Source organism: Argiope bruennichi, chromosome 2 (genome assembly GCF_947563725.1).
Source record: "Argiope bruennichi chromosome 2, qqArgBrue1.1, whole genome shotgun sequence".
Taxonomy (NCBI): Eukaryota; Metazoa; Arthropoda; class Arachnida; order Araneae; family Araneidae; genus Argiope; species Argiope bruennichi.
In genome coordinates this window covers 89,934,811-89,954,465 of record NC_079152.1, presented here as the reverse complement: position 1 = coordinate 89,954,465, position 19,655 = coordinate 89,934,811, and the positions used below count along the sequence as shown (strand labels likewise).

The following is a 19,655-nucleotide window of genomic DNA, read 5'->3' as shown; positions in this document are numbered from 1 at the left end:
TTAAAAATAACCGTAATTTTTTTTTAAAATTAATAGATTGCTTATTCTATTGTTCAAGAACTGCACGGCATATTGAGAAATTATTACATCACATTTGAATTAAAAAAATATGCTTAGATTTTAATTTATTGTGTTTTTAATGAGAAAATGTCATCAGAATTTAGAACTGAAGAAAACTATTTAACGATGCAAAATAATATTTAAACGTAATTTATATAAATATAAAAGCGAATGTAATTTCTCCAAGAATGAACTTGGAAGCAAACGATTTCATAAAAAAAACTGTTCAGAAAAGATTTATTTAAAAATATTTTCAGCCTAGTCACCTACCTTATTTTATCTGACGGTAATTGTTTGCCGATGCTGTTTTATCTGTAAATAAATATAATTAATAATACTAATGAATATTTGATTCTCTAACATCAGATTTTACTATTACGTTAAACCTTAATAAGTTTTTATATTTTATATCATGAAATAAAAATACTAGTTACTTCAATATTCATATCATATATAATATTCATGGAACAAAATTCACTCGATAATTTACTAACACATCATTATTAAGTGAATCAAATATATTTTGCAGTTTAAACTATGTTTTTACTATTTGACCATTTTTTTTTTTACATTAGTGCGTTTGTGGTGTCATGCTGCATGGAGAGGAAAAAAAAAAGTGAGATAATCAGTCTTATACTGTAAAAATTTTCATAGAAAAAAAATGCGATGCATCACAGGACATTTATTTGTGGAAAGGTTGAATTTTTACCGTCGTTTAAAGAAGCAGGGAAAACAAAAACAAAAAAAAAACACACCTCTGTTTCTCTCCGCGGTAAAAATGTTTAATAAGTGTTGAACGCTTTGAAGTTTTCAGAGTTGTCAAATTGCATTTTTCACACTCGCTGCTCCACTCGGTTGCCGAAAAGCGCAACGTTTTCCTCGTGATGAAAAATGCTTTGGCAGTCAGCCAAGACTTCTTGTGTGGTCCTCCATCAATGTGTGGGTTAGGAGTACGTTCTACAAATTTATCTTCTTACCTCGGCCCTTCCGTGCAATTTGCTAAATTGTTGTTTGGAATATATGGAGATGGCGATTAACAATTCTCGAAAAAATGTATGGAAATTTTGCGAATGCGAATCAGGAAATTGTCGGTTTGAGGGGATTGTTAATTTTGAGATTTTTTTATCCCTTTTTTTTTTGTAGTATATTTCAAAGTTTCCGTGAGTTGATTTCTTCAAATAAATATGACAAACAAAATGGAAAGGATATGTTTTTGAATTAAAATGCTATCATGCGTAGTTAAAATAATGGTGTGAAATCTTCTAACCTTTTGAAACGCTTGTTTAAAATCCAAACTAATTGAATTAAACTTAACCAGTTTATTATGTTTATTCCTTTGTGCTTTCTACGGGCCTGGTGTTAAGGTCTTGGCTCGTGAGCAATAGGGTTTCAGGTTCGAGACCCGATTCCACCGAATAACCGTCGTGTAAGGGGGTCTGTTGCACGTTAAATCCATCAGGGCCAAACGTCCTCTCGCTGGTGTGGTGTGGAGAGGGGGAGGGGTGCCAGCTCAGGTGTCGTCCTTGTCATCTGACCGCGTTTCAAAATTACAAGGTCCGAAATAGCCCTAGTGTTGCTTTACAAGGGAACGTTACTATAATTAAACTAAACCTTTGTGCTTTCTTGTTAAATTATATTTTTTCCCTCAAATCAAATTTTTTACAACTTTATTACAGGTACCATTTAGAATGTATTAATTTGTTTTCATGTTGGAAATCAAAATTCCGATGGATACACACATACAAAGGCAAAAAGTTATGTATTTGATATTATATGTATTTGTAAATATTCATATTTGCCTTTGCATTTTGTGTTGTGATTGATTGATTGATTCATAAATCTTTAAATGACATCATTTTATTTTTGCTGTTTGTTTGAATTTATTCATTTTATTACAGGCGGGTATTACCACAGCTTATCAAGAGAAACCATGTCTAAATCCAAATGATGACCAATGTCCCGAAACAGCTCCTAACAAAAAAAGTTCCAAGGTGGATATCTTTTGCTCTAAATCGAATTTTGCATAATTTTTTATTTAAAAAAAAAACGTATTTTTTGATAATTTTTTGCTTTTTGTTTTAAAGCCTTTAAATATTGGAGCAGAGCTTACTGGTGGTTGCTTTGGATTTGCTTCAAAGTACATGCAGTGGCCTGAAGGAGCTCTTTTGGGTGGTGTTACAAAAAACAAAACTGGTCATATAGTAAGGTACATATGTTGCATTATTTTATATTTTGATATATAATATAAAATATAAAGACTAAGAAACTAAAAAAAATTTTTTTCTCTCTCTTCTTTAGAGCTGAAGCATTACAAAGTATAATTGAATTGATGTCTGAAGAAGAAACATACAAGTTTTGGAAAGATCATATCAAAGTTCATAATCTGGATTGGAATGTTGATAAGGCTAAGAAAGTTTTGGAGGCCATTCAGCGAAAAATAACAGAAGTAATTACTTATGCCTTTCTTTTTAAGCTAATAATATAATTTATTTTATTTTACATTAATACAAATTGATTTTTTATTACTTATTAATTTTCATTATCTTTTACTAACATTTATTGACTTCTTTGCTTCTTTGAGGAATGCTGTAAGTATATGGCATTTGTTTTTCTGTATCAGTTTAAACTGAATTATTAGCTTATAATTCTTACAAGTATGCTATTGTATTTCAGGTTGTCTTAAGGGAAGCTGAAGCTTCTAATTTAGAACTGCGCAATGCTATCAATGTGTTCTCTCATACTTCTTTGGACGATAGAATGAAGGACTTTTCTACCACTAACTTTCGCAGACTGGGTATTGGTCCAATTGCTATGGTAAGCCAACACTTTAAAATATATTCTAATTTGTATTTGTTTTACTGGTTCATTTTATTTTTTGCTCAAGTTTATAATAAACTTTTTAAACTGTGAATCATGATCACTGGGAGTTGGGTAGTCTATATACAAAAACATGAGGCATAAGAAAAATTGCAACACTTTTCCTTCTACAAGCACTTCAAAAAAAAAAAAAAACGATTGAAAACATTTGTCTTAGTTGTTGATTAGTTATTTAAAATTAAGTAAATTATATACATATATAAAATCTGATGTGAATTTTATTTCCTGTTAAAAGTGGGAAAAAGGCATTATTTTTACAATCTAAGAAGTATCATCTAAAAAATAATTACCACTAATTTTTTAAATTTATATGAATTTATAATGATTTTTGTAATTAGAGAAAATATTTTTAATCATGAAATAGGAATTTGAAATAAAATATTTGATTAATTCTTACTTTTCTTTACCAGCAGCAATATTTATAAGTAATTTTTTTATTTTTAAATATTTTAGTTGCTTTTTGTTTTTATATTTTAGCTTATTATTTATGTGGTTATATATATTATATTCATTTTGGCTTTTACTGTAAATATGAATGCCACTTTTATTTTATAGTTGGGATGCATTTGCTTATTGCTGAATTTCTCTGGACCATTTACATTTTCATGCCTCTTGCCAATTGTGGGATTGATTCTTTTAGCTTTGTCTGTTGCAGCCTGCTCTGTGTTTTGTACAACATTTGGGTATTACATCAGTGCTTCCATTTTTGTCTTCAATGCTATTTCTATTCAGGTAAGTTTTCAAAATACCATATCTTTTGAAGAATGCCTTTTTCTGTCTCGTATATTTGTCAATTAAAAAAAAAATTAACTGCCTTTTTTTAGAGAAAAATCAGTTGTTGAGCTAAACTGCATTTATTTTCCTAAGAAATTGTGTTTAAAAATAATAAATTGTCTTACCTAATTTCATGTTTTTTTACATTTTAGGTTGTGCCAATTATTGCTCTAAGTTTGGGAATGAGTCATATATTCCTTATAATCAATGAATATAAAGAGTGCTTAAAATTGGAATTCATTCCAGAGGTACTTTTTTATTTTATTTTTGTTTTAAAATCTATTTTTCTGAAAAGGATCCTCAAAAAACTTTCTTTATATATGTTTTTAACTAAAAATTTATTCTTTTTTCAGGACCATCTGACTGGAGAAGTACTAAGAAGAACTGGTGTTAATATTCTTTTGACGACTATCTGCCAAATATGTGCTTTTTGCATCGCTGGCACTATTCCAATGCCTGCCCTAAGAACTGCTGCTTTTCAGTTGGCTTTGCTAATGGCTTTCAACTTTTTTACAATTATTCTTATATTTCCAGCCTTGGTTAGCTATGCTGCTAAAAGTCAATTCAAATGGTAATTTTTTTCTCTATTCTCCCTTTCTTTTAAAACAGTGGTATACCAGTAATAAAATTATTTTAAGGATTGTATGCTATATTTTCTCAATACTGTATGCATACTTGTGTTTTGTCTTCAACACCTTCTAAAAGTCATGCCCGGTTCTTATATAAATGTATGTATTCAAAACTTGTATTGTTTAAGATTTAAATGAAAGGTTATATTGAATTACATAGAATGTTTGGATAGTCTCCAAATTTTTAGTTATTTTATTTTAAATTATTTAATAAATAATTCCTCTAATTTTGTTTATAGGAATATAAACATATCTCAGGAAATTTCTCTAAATACAAATTTTGCATGAGAGGTCAGCTTAACATAAACTTTATATATATATAAATTAGCATTTGCTAATCTGTAAAAATATTCAAAATTTGTATTTTTTATATGGCTTTATTAAATGCTGTATCGGTATTAAAACATTATTTTTTCAAATTTGATAACACTTGATTTTCTTTATTTACTTTTTACTCTTAGTGAGGAAACATCTAGTAAGAAACAAAAGATGTTATATAGGCCTACCAGCAAGCCTTATTCCAATTCATCTGCTTTAGTTCCAGTGCGGCAAGCTGTAACACATGCCTTACCTCCAGATGGTAGCCATGTCGTAACTGTACTGGCTCCAACTAGCAATCAACGAGATGATGCATGGCCTCATATAGGAACACCTAGTATGTGTTAACAACAATTATTAATTTTCTAACCCCATTTTCATTTTTGAATTCAATCTTTTTTATTAATAATTAAAAAAAAACCTTCCTTGCTGTTTTTCAGGTTTAAAATTTTATATTAAAGTGTCAATTTTTATATTTATCAGAAACTATTATAACTAATAATGGAATGATTGTAAAAGCAATTTAGGAATTTAGTTTTTTTAGTATTTAAATGTTACAGAATATGCTCCTGCATTTAAATATAACTTGCTCATTTTCATAATTTATTGATCAGTAGAATCAAAGGAAGGAAGTGTTACGAACTTAAAAAAAAAAAAAATTGTGGAATTGTAATGAAATATTTTTAAGAAAGAATTCATAAACAACATTTTGTTATTTAACTTGATTTCTCTTTACAGTTTGACTCTTATCCAAAATAATTGCTTAATAACAAGTCTTTGGATGATAAAAATTGCCTTTTAGCTATAAAATGTTGTTACAATTTTAAGCAAATTTTAATTTTTTATTAACTTGCTAGTGATTCTGATCAAAAGTGACTAAAGTTTTAATAGTATATGTTGTTGATTATTTTAGTTTATTATGTATTATATTAAATTGAAGAACATTCACAGTATTATATAAATATAGTGTGATTATAATTGAACTTCCCTATAAACAGCTTTATACAACGCAAACGGGTGAACGGATTGTATCGAAATTTGGTATACAGACTATACACGAGTTCACGGAATTTGGAGGAAAAAATCAAAAATTTCCATCAGATGGCGCCTTTTTCGGAAAAACATTAAATTTAACACAATAAATGACCAAAACGGAATACAGAAACAATATCGACTAGTTTCGAACACACAGTCATCGAACTACATTAAGTAAAGGTAAGGAAAAAAGAACAATAAGCTGTTTGAGAAAAACAAAAAGTTCAGTTTGCAGAAACAAGAACAGATTAGGACGAAAATGCACAAGAGGAGCAGTTGTTAATCTTGTCTAAGACGATGTAAGGAAATGTGTTCCATGTAACCACCCTCTTTTACTTGCAAAATTCGCTGAACAGTCTATTCAACAGCGGATCTTAGTTGTGATGCTTCGCACATAAAGCGTTATGAAGCTTTTAAAGTCATTCAACATTGCAGAATATCCACGATACACCAGACTTTTTAAGTGGCCCCATAACCAGAAATCGCACGGACATAAAACATGACAACGGCCGCAAACGTTTCATACTCTAACCTGTTTTGCATAAAGCTTCCTCTACTTTGCACGCATGCAAATCTCGACATTCGCCCCCCCCCCTCCCCCAGAAATGACAGTTTTTTCCGGTTTATACATTTTATTATTCATAATTCTTGTTATGGATTGTTAATATCGTTTCTATATCCCGTTTTGGGCGTTTATTGTGTTAAATTTAATGTTTTTCGGGAAAAGGCGCCCACTAGTAAACATTTTGGAACTTTTTTTTTTTTTTTCCCGAAATTCCTTGATCGGGTCTCATATATAGTCTATATACCAAATTTCTCAGCAATCCATTCACCCGTTTGCCTTGTAGGATGTTGTTTACTGGGGAAGTTTTATTATAACCACCCTGTATATAATATTGCCTTGTGAAGTACATAATTAATATAACAGTGTAAACTGAATATTGAGCAGTGTAACTTAGTTATATTGTTTTTCAGCAACATCATATGATAATTTGTCTTCTCTAAATTCGCCAAACAAAGATCCAGTTTCAAAAGGTGATACCATATCTATTACTAAAGAATGCCAGAATGGGTCTTTGCTGATATGGGTTTTGAGGCATTTTTTAATTCCAGCCTTACAAAGAACACCTGTGAAAGTAATTATAATTTTTTTTTCATACATATTCTGAGAAATGTAACAAATATTACCTATGAATCTTTTTGTTTTTGTGCACTTTATTTCTTAATTAAATTTAATGAAAGATGATACTAAACGTAAAAGAGATTTAAGGACATGGTTTACAACTTAGGCATTGAAGATATAATAAAATCATGATATAAAAAAAATCTCTTTAAAAAACTTTTTATTAATTGCCGTTTTACTAGATAATTATAGGCTTTATGCATGTGAGGATCATCCAATTGTGTGTGTATATATTTTTTGATTAAAATTTGGCCTTTCATATTAGCACTGTTACTTTTTCATTAGTATTTAATTACTTTGGGAATATTTTTTTTTTCTTCTTCTGAATTAGAAGACGTGGAAGCATTAAATGACTAACAGAAAATATTCATAATAAATTAGTAATTTTCTTAATAACGGAAAAGAGTAATGATTTTATTTTAGATGATAATCTCTTTGCAGCATTAAATGGTTTTATTCATTCTGATTGTAAATAAAACTTATGATATCTGTTGTATCTATTATATCAAATTAAAAATATACCCAATAAAAATATTGTATGGAAATTTGTCTATAAAATATGAATCCATTGTTGTAACTATGAAGATATATTCATTTTATTATGGCTTTTATTTATATTTTATTTACCTTTTTCCCCTTCAAGGTGATGGTTATGATATTATGCAGTGTTTCCATTTTTCTTGGAGTCTGGGGCATATATCGAGTTAAGGATGGTCTAGATTTGACCGATTTTGTTCCTAAGGGTACTAATGAGTATGAATTTCTAAGTCAAAGAACAAAGTATTTTGGTCTTTTCAATATGTATGCAGTCACTAAAGGAAATTTCAAGTATCCGACTAATCAGCGACTTCTGTATGACTATCATGAAGCGTTCACTAGAATAGAGAAGATTAAACATGAGAATGGAGAACCACCAGAATTTTGGCTAACAATGTTTAGAGATTGGCTGCTAGGTGAGTAATTACACCTTTCTGCTAAGATTTATTCTTATCTATAACAAAAGAATTATGAATTAATATTTATAACTCTCAAAACTAATTTTGTTTTAAGCATAAATTGCGGTTGAAATTTTACCAGTTTGGTTAGTTTCTGGATATTTCTAAGGGAAATAGCAATATGGTTGGTAATCAAAAGAACCCATTGGTTTGAATTTTGGATTTAAATTTATCAATAATATCCATTGTATTGTTTTTAATCAATAGCAAAAGTAGATTCAACTGAGATTTCATCACAGATTATTCTGAAAAAATCTTTATTTTATTAATTAATACAGCAAAATTTATTTTGATTTTATTAGTTTGAATTTAAGAATAGATTGCAATAGATTTTATAAATATCTGTCCATCTTTTCATAGAATAGTGGATTTTAAGAATAGAATATCTTATGTAATAATTTTACATAGATGGTATATTTACAGAAATGTAAATTGAATTATTTTTTAATTATAATAAAATAGCAAAGATGAGTGGCTGTTTATATAATTATTTGTTGGTTGTTTTTTTATATTAGAAGAAGTTTCTCAACCTAACTTTTCTTATAATAAACACATTTTCAATCAAACATTGTTTCTGAATGAAATAATATTTATTTAGGATTACAAAAAGCCTTTGATGAGCAGTGGAATAAAGGTTGTATTACTCAAGAAGGTTGGTGTCCTAATGCTACAGATGATGCTATTATGGCATACAAACTTCTAGTGCAGACTGGTCGCATTGATAATCCTGTGGATAAATCTCTGGTAAGTAACAAGATATTGATTTTTTTAAAATTAATAAAAGAAACAGAAACTTTATTTAAAAAAAAAACTTTTCAAAGTGCTGAATAATATATTTTTCTTTACCTATGGTTGTTTTTTGTAATGAGTCTAAATGGCATATCCTGCAAAAGTCAAGCAGGCAGGCATACATTTTTATAATTCTTTAATTTGCATACTATTATAATGTCCAATTATTTTGACAACTATTTTTATTCTAGGTTAAAACAATGCGACTTGTTGATGGAAATGGTATTATAAATACTAAGCCATTTTACAACTACCTCTCTGCTTGGGTTTCCAATGATCCACTTGCATATTCTGCTTCTCGAGCCTACTTTGCACCAGAGCCTCGGCAGTGGATCCATGATCCTCAGGATGTTGACTTAAAAATGCCAAAATCTCAACCTTTAGTTTATGCTCAGATGCCTTTTTTCCTTGATGAAATGAGCACCACTGAAGAAATAACTGCAACAATACGAGAAATCAGAGCAGTGTGTGAAAAATTTGAAGCCAGAGGGTTGCCGAACTTTCCCAGTGGACTTATTTTTACTTATTGGGAACAATTTGTTAATCTCAGAACAGATCTTTTCATTTCAATATTTTATGTGTGCATTGTTATATTGGCAGTCTTAAGTCTGCTTCTACTAAATCCATGGGCTGCTATTGTTGAGGTAAGTTTTATCTTTAATTTTGATTCCAGTTAATTTTATATTTATAAATACAAAAATTGTGGCAAGTACTTTCAAGAGTTAGTGATATAGTTCGAGTTGAAAATCCAAAAGTTGAATTATCCACTTATTCTATGAATATTTTTAGGTATTGCATTGTAATGTTGTACAAACATGCCTTGGGGATGTTTTCACTCAAAGTTGATTTTTGAATTTTAATATCGGAAATATAAAAAAAATTACGAAACATTTTCTTGTCTTTTTTTTTATTAGTTAGTTATTAATACGCATCTGATGTTATTCAATTCATATTTATTATCGAATTAGATTATTCCTTTTTGGCTGTACTTAAAAAGAAGAGGTCTCTATTAAGATAGAAAATGTGAATCACAATTGTAAACGATGGTAATAAATGGTTTATCTGATGATACATCAACATTATTAACAATGACATTAATTCAAATGACGAGATGAATTGATCATTATTAGCCACATTTACGAATTGAATATTTAACAATATTTTGTTTAGTTATTGTTTTATTGGCTATTGTCTAATTTTTAAAAACTTGTTTTAGGTTGCTGTTTTATTTCTGATAGTTGTTGAATTGTTTGGCTTCATGGGAATAGTAGGAATTAGACTAAATGCTGTCACATCTGTTATCCTCATCTGTGCTGTTGGAATGGGCGTTTCATTTACTATTCAATTGTTGATGGTAAGTTTTATTACCTGATCTAAAATTGATCATTGACATTTGTACTTCATTCAAAATTGTATGCATTATCACATTTTAAAGTTGTTTTATTATCATGACAATTAACTATTATTTTTTCAGATTTAATTTTATCACTTCAAAAAAATTTGTGATAGCTATTTATTTATTATTAGTTTTGTATGTTTTTTAGGGATATATTAAGTTAATTTTTACCTCATTTCTTTAGGGCTTTTTAACAAGTATTGGCTGTCGGGAACATCGAATGGCTATGGCGTTGGAGTATATGTTTCGCCCTGTATTACATACTGGCTTGCCATTTTTAGCTGGTGTTATTGCATTATCATTTTCTGAATTCGATTTTATTTCATGGTATGTGCTTATTGTTAATCTTTTTTTAAACAATATTAATGTTCATTAAAAAAATGGTAAAAAAATAATAGTAATGATTTAAATTGTAATAATAATAAAATAATGGCCTACTAATGTAATATTTTTTCTTTTTATGAATTTGGAAAGAGCTTATTTTTTTATGTAGTATCTTCTTGTAAAGCATCATTATTTAAAAGGTTTCTTTTATAAATATGCATATATGAATGATAGTTCATGCTTTTTTGTTTGTTAAGCAAGTTATAGTATTTTCTTGTAAAGCATCATTATTTAAAATGTTTTTTATAAATATGCATATATGAATGATAATTCATGCTTTTTTTGTTTATTAAGCAAGTTAATAAATTTATCTATATAAATTAAAAGTTAAAATTAGTAAATATTTTGAATGCTATTCAAATCCAAGCTACTGAATAGTTCTTCAAATTTTGCTCATAAATTCTTTAAAGCATAAGGAAAGGTGTGAAAGTATTCTGAAAATTGAATTTAAAATTTTTTTCATTAATAAAAAACATTTTATTTCCAAGCATATCGATTAGTTTCAAAATAATTTTTGTTTAAAAAATGTTTTATTTGGAAATAAAATTTTTGGATATTATTTTTATTTTATTTCTGTACATGTGACAGCATCCCCCCAATGTCTTTTATTGAAATTCTTGTTTAAACACTAAAATCCCTTATTTATAAATATAATCTTTTTTCAGGTATTTTTTCACTGTCTTGTGTGCGTTTATCATCATTGGTATGTTTAATGGAATGATTGTGTTTCCTATCCTACTGTCTGTCATTGGACCTCCTGGGGAGGTAAGAAGAATCTTCAGAGTTTTGCTTAAAATTTCATGAATGTTTGGAATTTATTATAGTTAGAGCATCAGATTTATATAATACTAGAATGTTTACAATTCAGAATAGCGAACGAAACAACAAATAATAATAAAACTTCATAGCAAAATGAAAATGTTGCAGAATTATGGCATAAAAAATATAATCAAATTGTAATTGGTATAAAAATTATTATAATAATGCTTTCTGTACATTTAAAAATGATGTTTAAGATAAGTAAGTTTAAGAGAAGGAGTTAGTAATTTTTTTTTGTATGCGAAAAGACATTTTTAGTATTAATGAACAAAATAATATTGACAGTTTATAATCTACTTTTGGATAGTTCTCTTATTTATCTGAATTTCAAAAAATTATTTTGTAAAAAAATTATTTAACTTATTTCATTTTATGCATATCAATTTTAATTTTCAGGTTATTCCTTATGACAATCCTGATAGAATATCAACTCCTACCCCAGAACCTTCACCTATTAGGTTGAGAGTAAAACATGCTCGTCCATTTTCAAGACGGATATATCCCCGTGTGCCATCTGAAATTTCTTTATCTACGATCACGGAAGAATCTACGTCTCGACATTCACCTGAAATAGTTGTCCAGCCAGAATTAGTTGTAGAAACAACAACAGTTACAAATACTACAACTGGTGCTGCAACTGTTAATACAACTACAAATTCTCCAGAGGTTAGTTTCATTATTTTTATTTATAGCTAGTCAATACATTGTTTCTTGATATCAGTAATTGGAATAAGTTTTCTGTTACATGATTGTCTGATATGTGGTAAAATGTCCTTCCTTTTTCTTTTTGTGTGTTGTAAATAGATTATATATATTGCAGTTCATGTGACAGAATAATTATTTTATATTAAAACAGAAGAAATGGTATGATAAAATAGAGCTATTTGTCATACATGATTAAATTTCAGAAGATTAAAAATTTAAATATTTTCTAAAATTTTTTATAATTTTTTTAATAACCTTTCTTGCTTTTATAATCTTAAATAACCTTCATAATTTTATCCAATTTTAAATTATAACATGAATATTTTTTGGAATGCAATAGCTTTATGAAATACAATATAACAAATTGTAAGGTTTTGGAGAAAAAATTCAACTAAATATATTTTTTTATGAATTTAGAATACGGACAGCCAGTCAGAAGATAGTTCAAAATGTAACACACCATGTGGTGAGAATATTACTACTACTAGTAGTAGCACTTCAAATATTGCTAATCAGCCCTCAGGAACTACAACAGTTACTACTCGAGTCAAAGCTACTGCTAAAGTTAAGGTTGAAGTCCATTCACCATATTCAAGTGAGTACAACCACTTTTTCATTCTATAATTTTGATTTCACTTATATTCATTTTTATGTTTTACACTCTCAATCAGATTGCTACTTAAAAATAAACAATAAAAATTATTGTATTACAATTGAATGCTTTTTGGTGATAATATATTTTAGTTAGTGTTAAAATATATTTAAATAAAATGGAGTTAAATTTATTTTGGGGAAAAGCAAAATATTAAGGTGAAATATTCATATCTATTCTTGATTTTTTTTTAGAAGAACTTTTAATTTATTGCTAATCTTTTATTTTTCTAGGCAATTTGGACACCTCAAGGCATAAAAGAAGAAGAGATAGTTCCTCTTCTAGAAGCTCAAGTGCTCGTAGTTCACCAACCTAAATTTTGAGGTAATTTATAATTTCTATAAAAGCTTATTTTTAAATTATTGTACTGATCTTTCAATACTTGCAAAGGGATTTCTGATTTATTAAATTGAAGAAATAAACAAGTCAAATCAAGAGAGTTAAGACATCTTAACTAATCAGATTTAAGATGTCTTAACTCTCTTTGTTATATTTGTTTATGTCTTCAGTTTAATCATAACCTTATACATTTTTCATATAATGAATTGATCATAAGTATAAAAGATACAAAAGTCTTTACATTGACAGAAAATTTGAAATGTATGCATATAGATAAATAAAGTAAAAATGATAGAAAACACATTTTTAAGTGAATTTATAAAAAGAATATTCAGTTTAAACCAAAGCAATAACTGGTACTATTGATATATTAAATCTTGAATGCTATTAAATATATTCGGATATCAAAAATACTTTCTATATGATTCAAGTGTTGAATATCATTTCTCTTCATATTTTTAATTTTCTTTAAAATATTTGAATTTTGAGGCAAACAGTAATCTTAAAATGAATTATTATTAATCTTCATAGAAAAAAAAGAAAAAAATGGGGAAAGGCTGTCTAAATGTCAATCTTGAAAACTTGTTACAATAATCGAATCGATTTGTATATCTTTATTTAATTAGATGATGCAAGTAGTCTGGAAAATAATTTTAAAAAATCCTAGAGATGATTAAAACTTTTGTGATGTGACAATGTCTTATTCAGAAAATATAGAAGAGTTTAATTGAGGTTAAAAATCTAATTGATAGAGAAGAGACAACAAAAGAAAATCTCTTGCAATATATAAATTGTTTATAAATCTTTATTAACAGTGAGACAAATAGGTACTCTTAAAATTCTATGGAAATGTAAATTTTTTAATAGATGCCGTGAAATGTTGCTTCTCAATATTGTATGTAAAACATAGTGAAGATTTTAGTGAAAATTTGATGACAATGAATTAATTAGTTTTTGAGAAATAAATTATTTTCACTTACAAAAAAAAAAAGTTTAGCATATGTGTTGCCATCATCTTAAGTTTTGTTATTCAAATATTGGATATATTTCAAATCATTTCGTTTTTTTACTTCTGAGCTGCCACTTCCAATGTTTAATTAAATTTTGTATCATTCTTTAAAAATTAAATAAATTTAAGGTGGAAAATTAGCTTTTGATAGTTTTCTAGCAATTCTCTTTATTTTTTTTTTATTGACAGGCAATGAGGTTTAAAAAAATTGGTTTGTTAAAAAGATATTGTCATTTTAATTAAAAGTAACATAGCATTAGAGGATTTTGTGTATTTTAATTATTTTATATAAGATGGTTTTTCTGCATATTATTATGCTTTTAATCAGTATGCACACAAACTATATGTTGGTTAGGTATTGGCATTTAAATTAAGGTTATTATTAAATATATTTTTGAATTCTGATGGAAGACATTTACCATACAACAGCCTGTTATTATAATACAGTCATTAAAACATGTGTTAACTAGATATTAATCCAATAATGATCATAAGTACTGAAGTATAAAAAATGCTGTTTAACAATTAGTTTTCTTTATTAATGGAAGAAAAATATTTTCATTATGAGCAAAAAGCAGGTGTATTAGTTGTTATAATTTCCCCCCTTCCTTGTTTAATTGATATATCCACAATTAAACAAATGAATAATTTTTCTTTTGAGCTGAGATATTTGAAAACTAGCACTGAATGCTTTTCTACTAAACCAAACTAACTTATTAAACAACTTTAAATTAGAATAATGTGGACAAGAGACAACAGTATCAATGTATTTGAATGTCTATATTGTTTTCTTTTATAAATTGGCCCGTGATCTGGATTAAATTTTGAATAACATGGAATATTTTCTTTTTTTTAAAATGATATTTGCAATTTAAATTGTATTTTTTTGGTAGATTTTATCTTTTTTTCTGATTGAAACTTTTCTTTTCATTTTACAGTGTCTTAAAACATCATTCCAAGGATACTATTTTTGTTGGTTTACAGAGAAGGAAGCCAGTGGTTCCCTCCAGCAGATAAGAATGCTGTAGAAACTGACAACTCCTCTAGCTGGAAATGCTAGTTGCATGAGCAACTTGGTATTGGGATTATTGGCTTGGCCGTGTAACTTCTTGCTAAGATTCTCATTCAAGTAAGAGGTTGATTTGGCAGTTCTGTCCAGTGCATGGTCATTTCAGAGTTATTGCATTTTTCTGCCAAATGTGGTGTTCTATTGAATCTCATTGCTGCAAAATTGACATCCTATTTTTATGGACACCTCCTTTGTATATGACTCCTAATCAAAAAGCGACGCTAGTCTGTACATAAAATAAAAATATAGGAAACTTTATTTTGATTTTAATATGCAGTAAAGTTTTTAAGGTATATATTTACACATGTCAAATCAACCTTTTACCTTCATTCTGTTTTAATTGCTCAAATAGAACTCTTGAACTATGTCACTAGGGAAAAAAAAGAGGTTAACTATACTTGTTCCTTGTCTTCTTAATTTATTAGTGAACTATTTGGATGTTTTTTGGAGTGATTTTTTTGTAGAAAATCCTTCTTCCTGTTATGTTTTTACCTTTGTGTTATTCTTCTAGATAACAAATTTGCAGTAGATATTATTTTGTACATCCCTCAGATTTAATATTATCATTCTCAATTAGATTTGTCAGCATTTTTCATTGTTCCTTACAAAAATAATCACATTCCAATCATAAGACTGAATGACAAAACGTCCGAGATGTGCATTTTTTAAAAATCATTTTTCTTGTCTGTATATATGTTATATTTGAATATTCTTGTGTTGCATCATAATTCAGAGCACAAACACCTGTTCATTTATTTGTTGAAAAATACTAAAAAAGTAAATACACTCAAAAATATTGTGCAATTTGCCTGGATAATATCGTATGAATGTTTTGCATTTACTGTGATGTTTTCTTGAACAAACAGTATTTTTGCAAATATGGGAATGGAAGGAATGTTAGACCATCAATCAGTATTATTATTTGTTTTGCTTATGTTTTATTATTTGTTTGATTTAAAAGTTATATCTTCTAATTATAAAAGAAGTTGGCTGTTTATTGGTTTATTATTAAAATGACCATTTAAGTTCTTTTTTTTTTTGTATAAAAAAAGTTGCCTTATAAATATTTTATCAATATAGAATTTAAAAATTACCTCACCTTTTATATCTCTGTAAATGCATTTTTCATTATAAGTTGATGCAAGTTATCATAAATTTCTAGATAACTACTTTTAAATAATTCAGTGAATTTATTATAAATTTAATGTTTGCACATTTGCAAATTTTTATTTTTGACAGAAGCCATTCTTTATAAATATGTACCGTTACCAGGAATTAATAGATTATTAACTGATTATTAGAGGGAGATTTTTTTTTTCTAGTATCACATTGAATTGAGTTTGTGTCATGAACTTAAAAACTGTGATTAACTAGGGAAAAGATATTTGGTTTTGTGTGTGTCTGGGTGTATGTGTGTGAAGCAAGATTTAAAAGATTTTAGATGTTTGAAAAATATGGATTAAAATTTAAAAAATTTTAATTTTTCAATTTTTTTTTCATTTTTAAATTGAATTGATTAGCAATTCAGTTTTCATTTAGATTTCTTTTATTATTAAAGAATCATAGCTATTGCTTGTTCTAATTCTGAGAAAATATTATCTTGTTTAATCAAAATAATTAAAATTGATTAAAGTAGCAATTTCAAATTTTTTGAGGCACAAAAATTTTACAATCAGTTTTCTAAATTACAGAATTATAATTATGTTTAACACTTTGTGAAAAAAAAAATCCATATGTAAGTTTAGGTGGAATTCATTCATGACTCTAAAAAAATGAGTTTACTTAAAAATAATATTTATAAATTTTTAGATTTTTTTTCCCTTTGTTTGACTATTTTTTCAAATGCATTGCTGCACTTATAATCTGTATTTATTGATGAATTTTTTTCTATTAAATGAAAACATTTTTCAACTGAAGAATCAAAATTAAAGTAACTTTTCCAATAAATTCTGATTATCACAAAACCTCAACTTTATTTTTCTCATTCTGTACAATATCGCTTAAAATTTTGTAAAATATGCGTTAATATATAAATATATATTTTTTTTAATGCTAAGACCATCCTACGCACATTTGAGGAATCATTTAAAGTCTTATCTACTGCCTGTTTATCTTTTACAAAGATCATTGCATCTCTTCGAATTCAGGGATTATGTTTTTATATGTTTGCTTAATTTTTTGTAGATATAAAAACTCAGTACAAAGGAATAAGCCTATATTTTAATTTTTTTTTTTTCATTTTAACATATCTACATATTTTGTTAGATAACTATTTTTAAAATATCTTTTAACTGTGTTTAACAACATGACACTTAAATAGAGCGAGATTTATTTATTTATTTTCTTGTACTATTGTTTTGAAATATATAGTTTGTACAGTTTTAATCTGGGCAAAGTGTTTTGCTCTGTGACCTCATGTCACTGCCTTCACAAAAATTCAAAGCTTTGTAAATTGTATAAACTTGTAGATAAAGATGGCTGTAAATGTGATTGCCATTTCTATTGTATTTATCTTATGAGATCTATATAAATTAAAGTTTATAATATTTTTATATAAGTGTCTTCATTTATTTAATTTCATAATACAGATAAGTGTACTTGTCTATATTTAAAAAAAAAATTAAAAGCATTTTATATGTTTGTTATTAAACATGGTGTAATATATGCACCATATATGTCAATTATCAGTTCCATTTTTCTCATTATTTCATTTGAATATCTAATTAAATAAATATGAAATTAAGTTTTAAAAATCTATATAATGAAATCAATAATAGCAACAGAACATTAATTTCTTAAATTGATATTGAAACAGAATTAATCTATATGATCACTTATAAAACCAAATTGCCCTTGAAATATATAATTTAATCATGAATTGTTTTGGTGTAAAAATAGTGATTTTTTTAAAAAATTTCTTTACTTTAACTGGGATATCCTTTTTTCTGATAATGAATACTTTTATAATAGAAAAATTAATTACAATTAGTGTTTGTGTTCTAGATTTGTTAAATTTTAATCAATTCATTACAAGAGGTCTTTGTTGCCCATCTCCAGATTCAGCTAATGTTCTCATGATCAGTGCATGGTGAAGATCAGTGCATGGGCGATTCCATGGACCATTACTTAATTCTCTGCTCTATAATAAAAATCTTAGCAAAATGAAAATTTTACTAATCCCAATGTAAAAACCTTTTTGATGTGCCAAAATTTTGTTCAAAATAAAACTTCTGCAAGTCAAATAATGAGGCTTCTACAAGAATGAGAGCAAATCATCATTGACTATAAATTATTTAAAATCACCCTTTTTTTTTAAAAAATTTCTTTTAACAACTAAGGTATTTATTGTGAACTATAAATTTTTTTTTTTCATTACATTCTAGATCTTTTATTAACAAAAACCCTTACGACCTAAAAAAAAAACATTCATACTTGTAATACTTGAGTTAAAAAAAGAAGCTACTATCTGCCTTTTTTTGTTTTGTATGTAAATAGCAATTAAAATTGATTTTTTTAATACAAAAATTGTAGATTTTAAATAAAATATTGATTGAAGTCCTATGGGATGACCTTGTTTATGGAATCTCAATAATTCAAAAGGACAAGTAGTTAGATATCTATTTAACATGTGTCTTTATCATTAGAGTAGATTTGTATCAAATTTTGATTGAATTCAATTAACGAATTGGCCAATTGATGGTTTGCTTATTCGCATGAAGAAGGACGCAGTAACTCAAAAATGCAGTGATAAATGAAGTTTGGTAAATAGCATTGTCATCTAAATTGTAGATCTATACGAAATTTTAGATTCATTCAATTGAAATTTCGCTCTTCATTATCAATTAATCAAATCTATAATATTTAATATCGATTAATATATAATACTGAATTTTTTGAAATGGATTATGCTAGTTAATCGATACTTCATCACATCTTCGTTTTTGTCTAGAAATTAAAATGCTAAAACTGAAACATTGACCTTTTAAACCCCAATATTATGCTTGTAAAAAATCGCGTAGTAATCAATGTTATTTTTAAAGAAAGATGCATTTGAAAATTGAGGAACTAAAGAGTATATGTTTATGATATATTAAAAAAATTTTTTTTGCCTGAAAGATTCTTTCTTTTTGAAGTCGTGAGATTTTAATAGAAGGAAAAGAAAACTTGTGATTATGAAACTGTGAGAATTTCACCTTTGTAAATTACCTAGATTTCAATTTGTTTTTTAAGAAAATTTAACCGAGGGATATTCAAGAAGATAAATAGAACAATGTTGTGTACTATTAATATACATTATTCTCTCTTTCATATAATCTTATTTAATCCTTAATTTAATTTAAATCCTAATTTTTTTTCTTGGTTCAGATTAACTTCATTCTAAAATGTTCTATCTATTTCCCTCTTTTTATTTAATTAATTTTACACGCTTCCTATAAAACTGCTGGTCTCAACATCTCGCGCTCTGAGTGAAAGGATAGAATTCCTTAATGTTTTCCACATTCTTTTAAAGATAACCAAGATTCCCTTTCTTATGTCGACACTTGGCAAAGAAATCCCTATCAAAATCTTATAGTAAAATCACCGATGGGAAAAATTTTAGTCTCTTCTGTTCTTGTTTAAGA

At 27.2% G+C, this 19,655-nt stretch overlaps 1 protein-coding gene across 1 annotated transcript in view; it reads left to right on the top strand.

The window, feature by feature from the left end:
- LOC129958368 (protein patched-like) overlaps window positions 1-17,590 on the top strand; it is a 44,122-nt gene extending 26,532 nt beyond the window's left edge. The window contains exons 7-25 of the mRNA XM_056070807.1: window positions 1,959-2,051; window positions 2,145-2,266; window positions 2,359-2,506; window positions 2,734-2,874; window positions 3,493-3,669; window positions 3,864-3,959; window positions 4,065-4,282; window positions 4,802-4,995; window positions 6,669-6,829; window positions 7,520-7,829; window positions 8,470-8,615; window positions 8,852-9,304; window positions 9,877-10,014; window positions 10,241-10,383; window positions 11,106-11,205; window positions 11,656-11,925; window positions 12,382-12,559; window positions 12,850-12,940; window positions 14,903-17,590. Coding sequence (XP_055926782.1) covers window positions 1,959-2,051; window positions 2,145-2,266; window positions 2,359-2,506; window positions 2,734-2,874; window positions 3,493-3,669; window positions 3,864-3,959; window positions 4,065-4,282; window positions 4,802-4,995; window positions 6,669-6,829; window positions 7,520-7,829; window positions 8,470-8,615; window positions 8,852-9,304; window positions 9,877-10,014; window positions 10,241-10,383; window positions 11,106-11,205; window positions 11,656-11,925; window positions 12,382-12,559; window positions 12,850-12,932 — 3,171 coding nt within the window. The 3' untranslated portion in view covers window positions 12,933-12,940; window positions 14,903-17,590. The remainder of the gene's footprint in view (window positions 1-1,958; window positions 2,052-2,144; window positions 2,267-2,358; window positions 2,507-2,733; window positions 2,875-3,492; window positions 3,670-3,863; window positions 3,960-4,064; window positions 4,283-4,801; window positions 4,996-6,668; window positions 6,830-7,519; window positions 7,830-8,469; window positions 8,616-8,851; window positions 9,305-9,876; window positions 10,015-10,240; window positions 10,384-11,105; window positions 11,206-11,655; window positions 11,926-12,381; window positions 12,560-12,849; window positions 12,941-14,902) is intronic.
- Window positions 17,591-19,655: the final 2,065 nt, after the last annotated feature.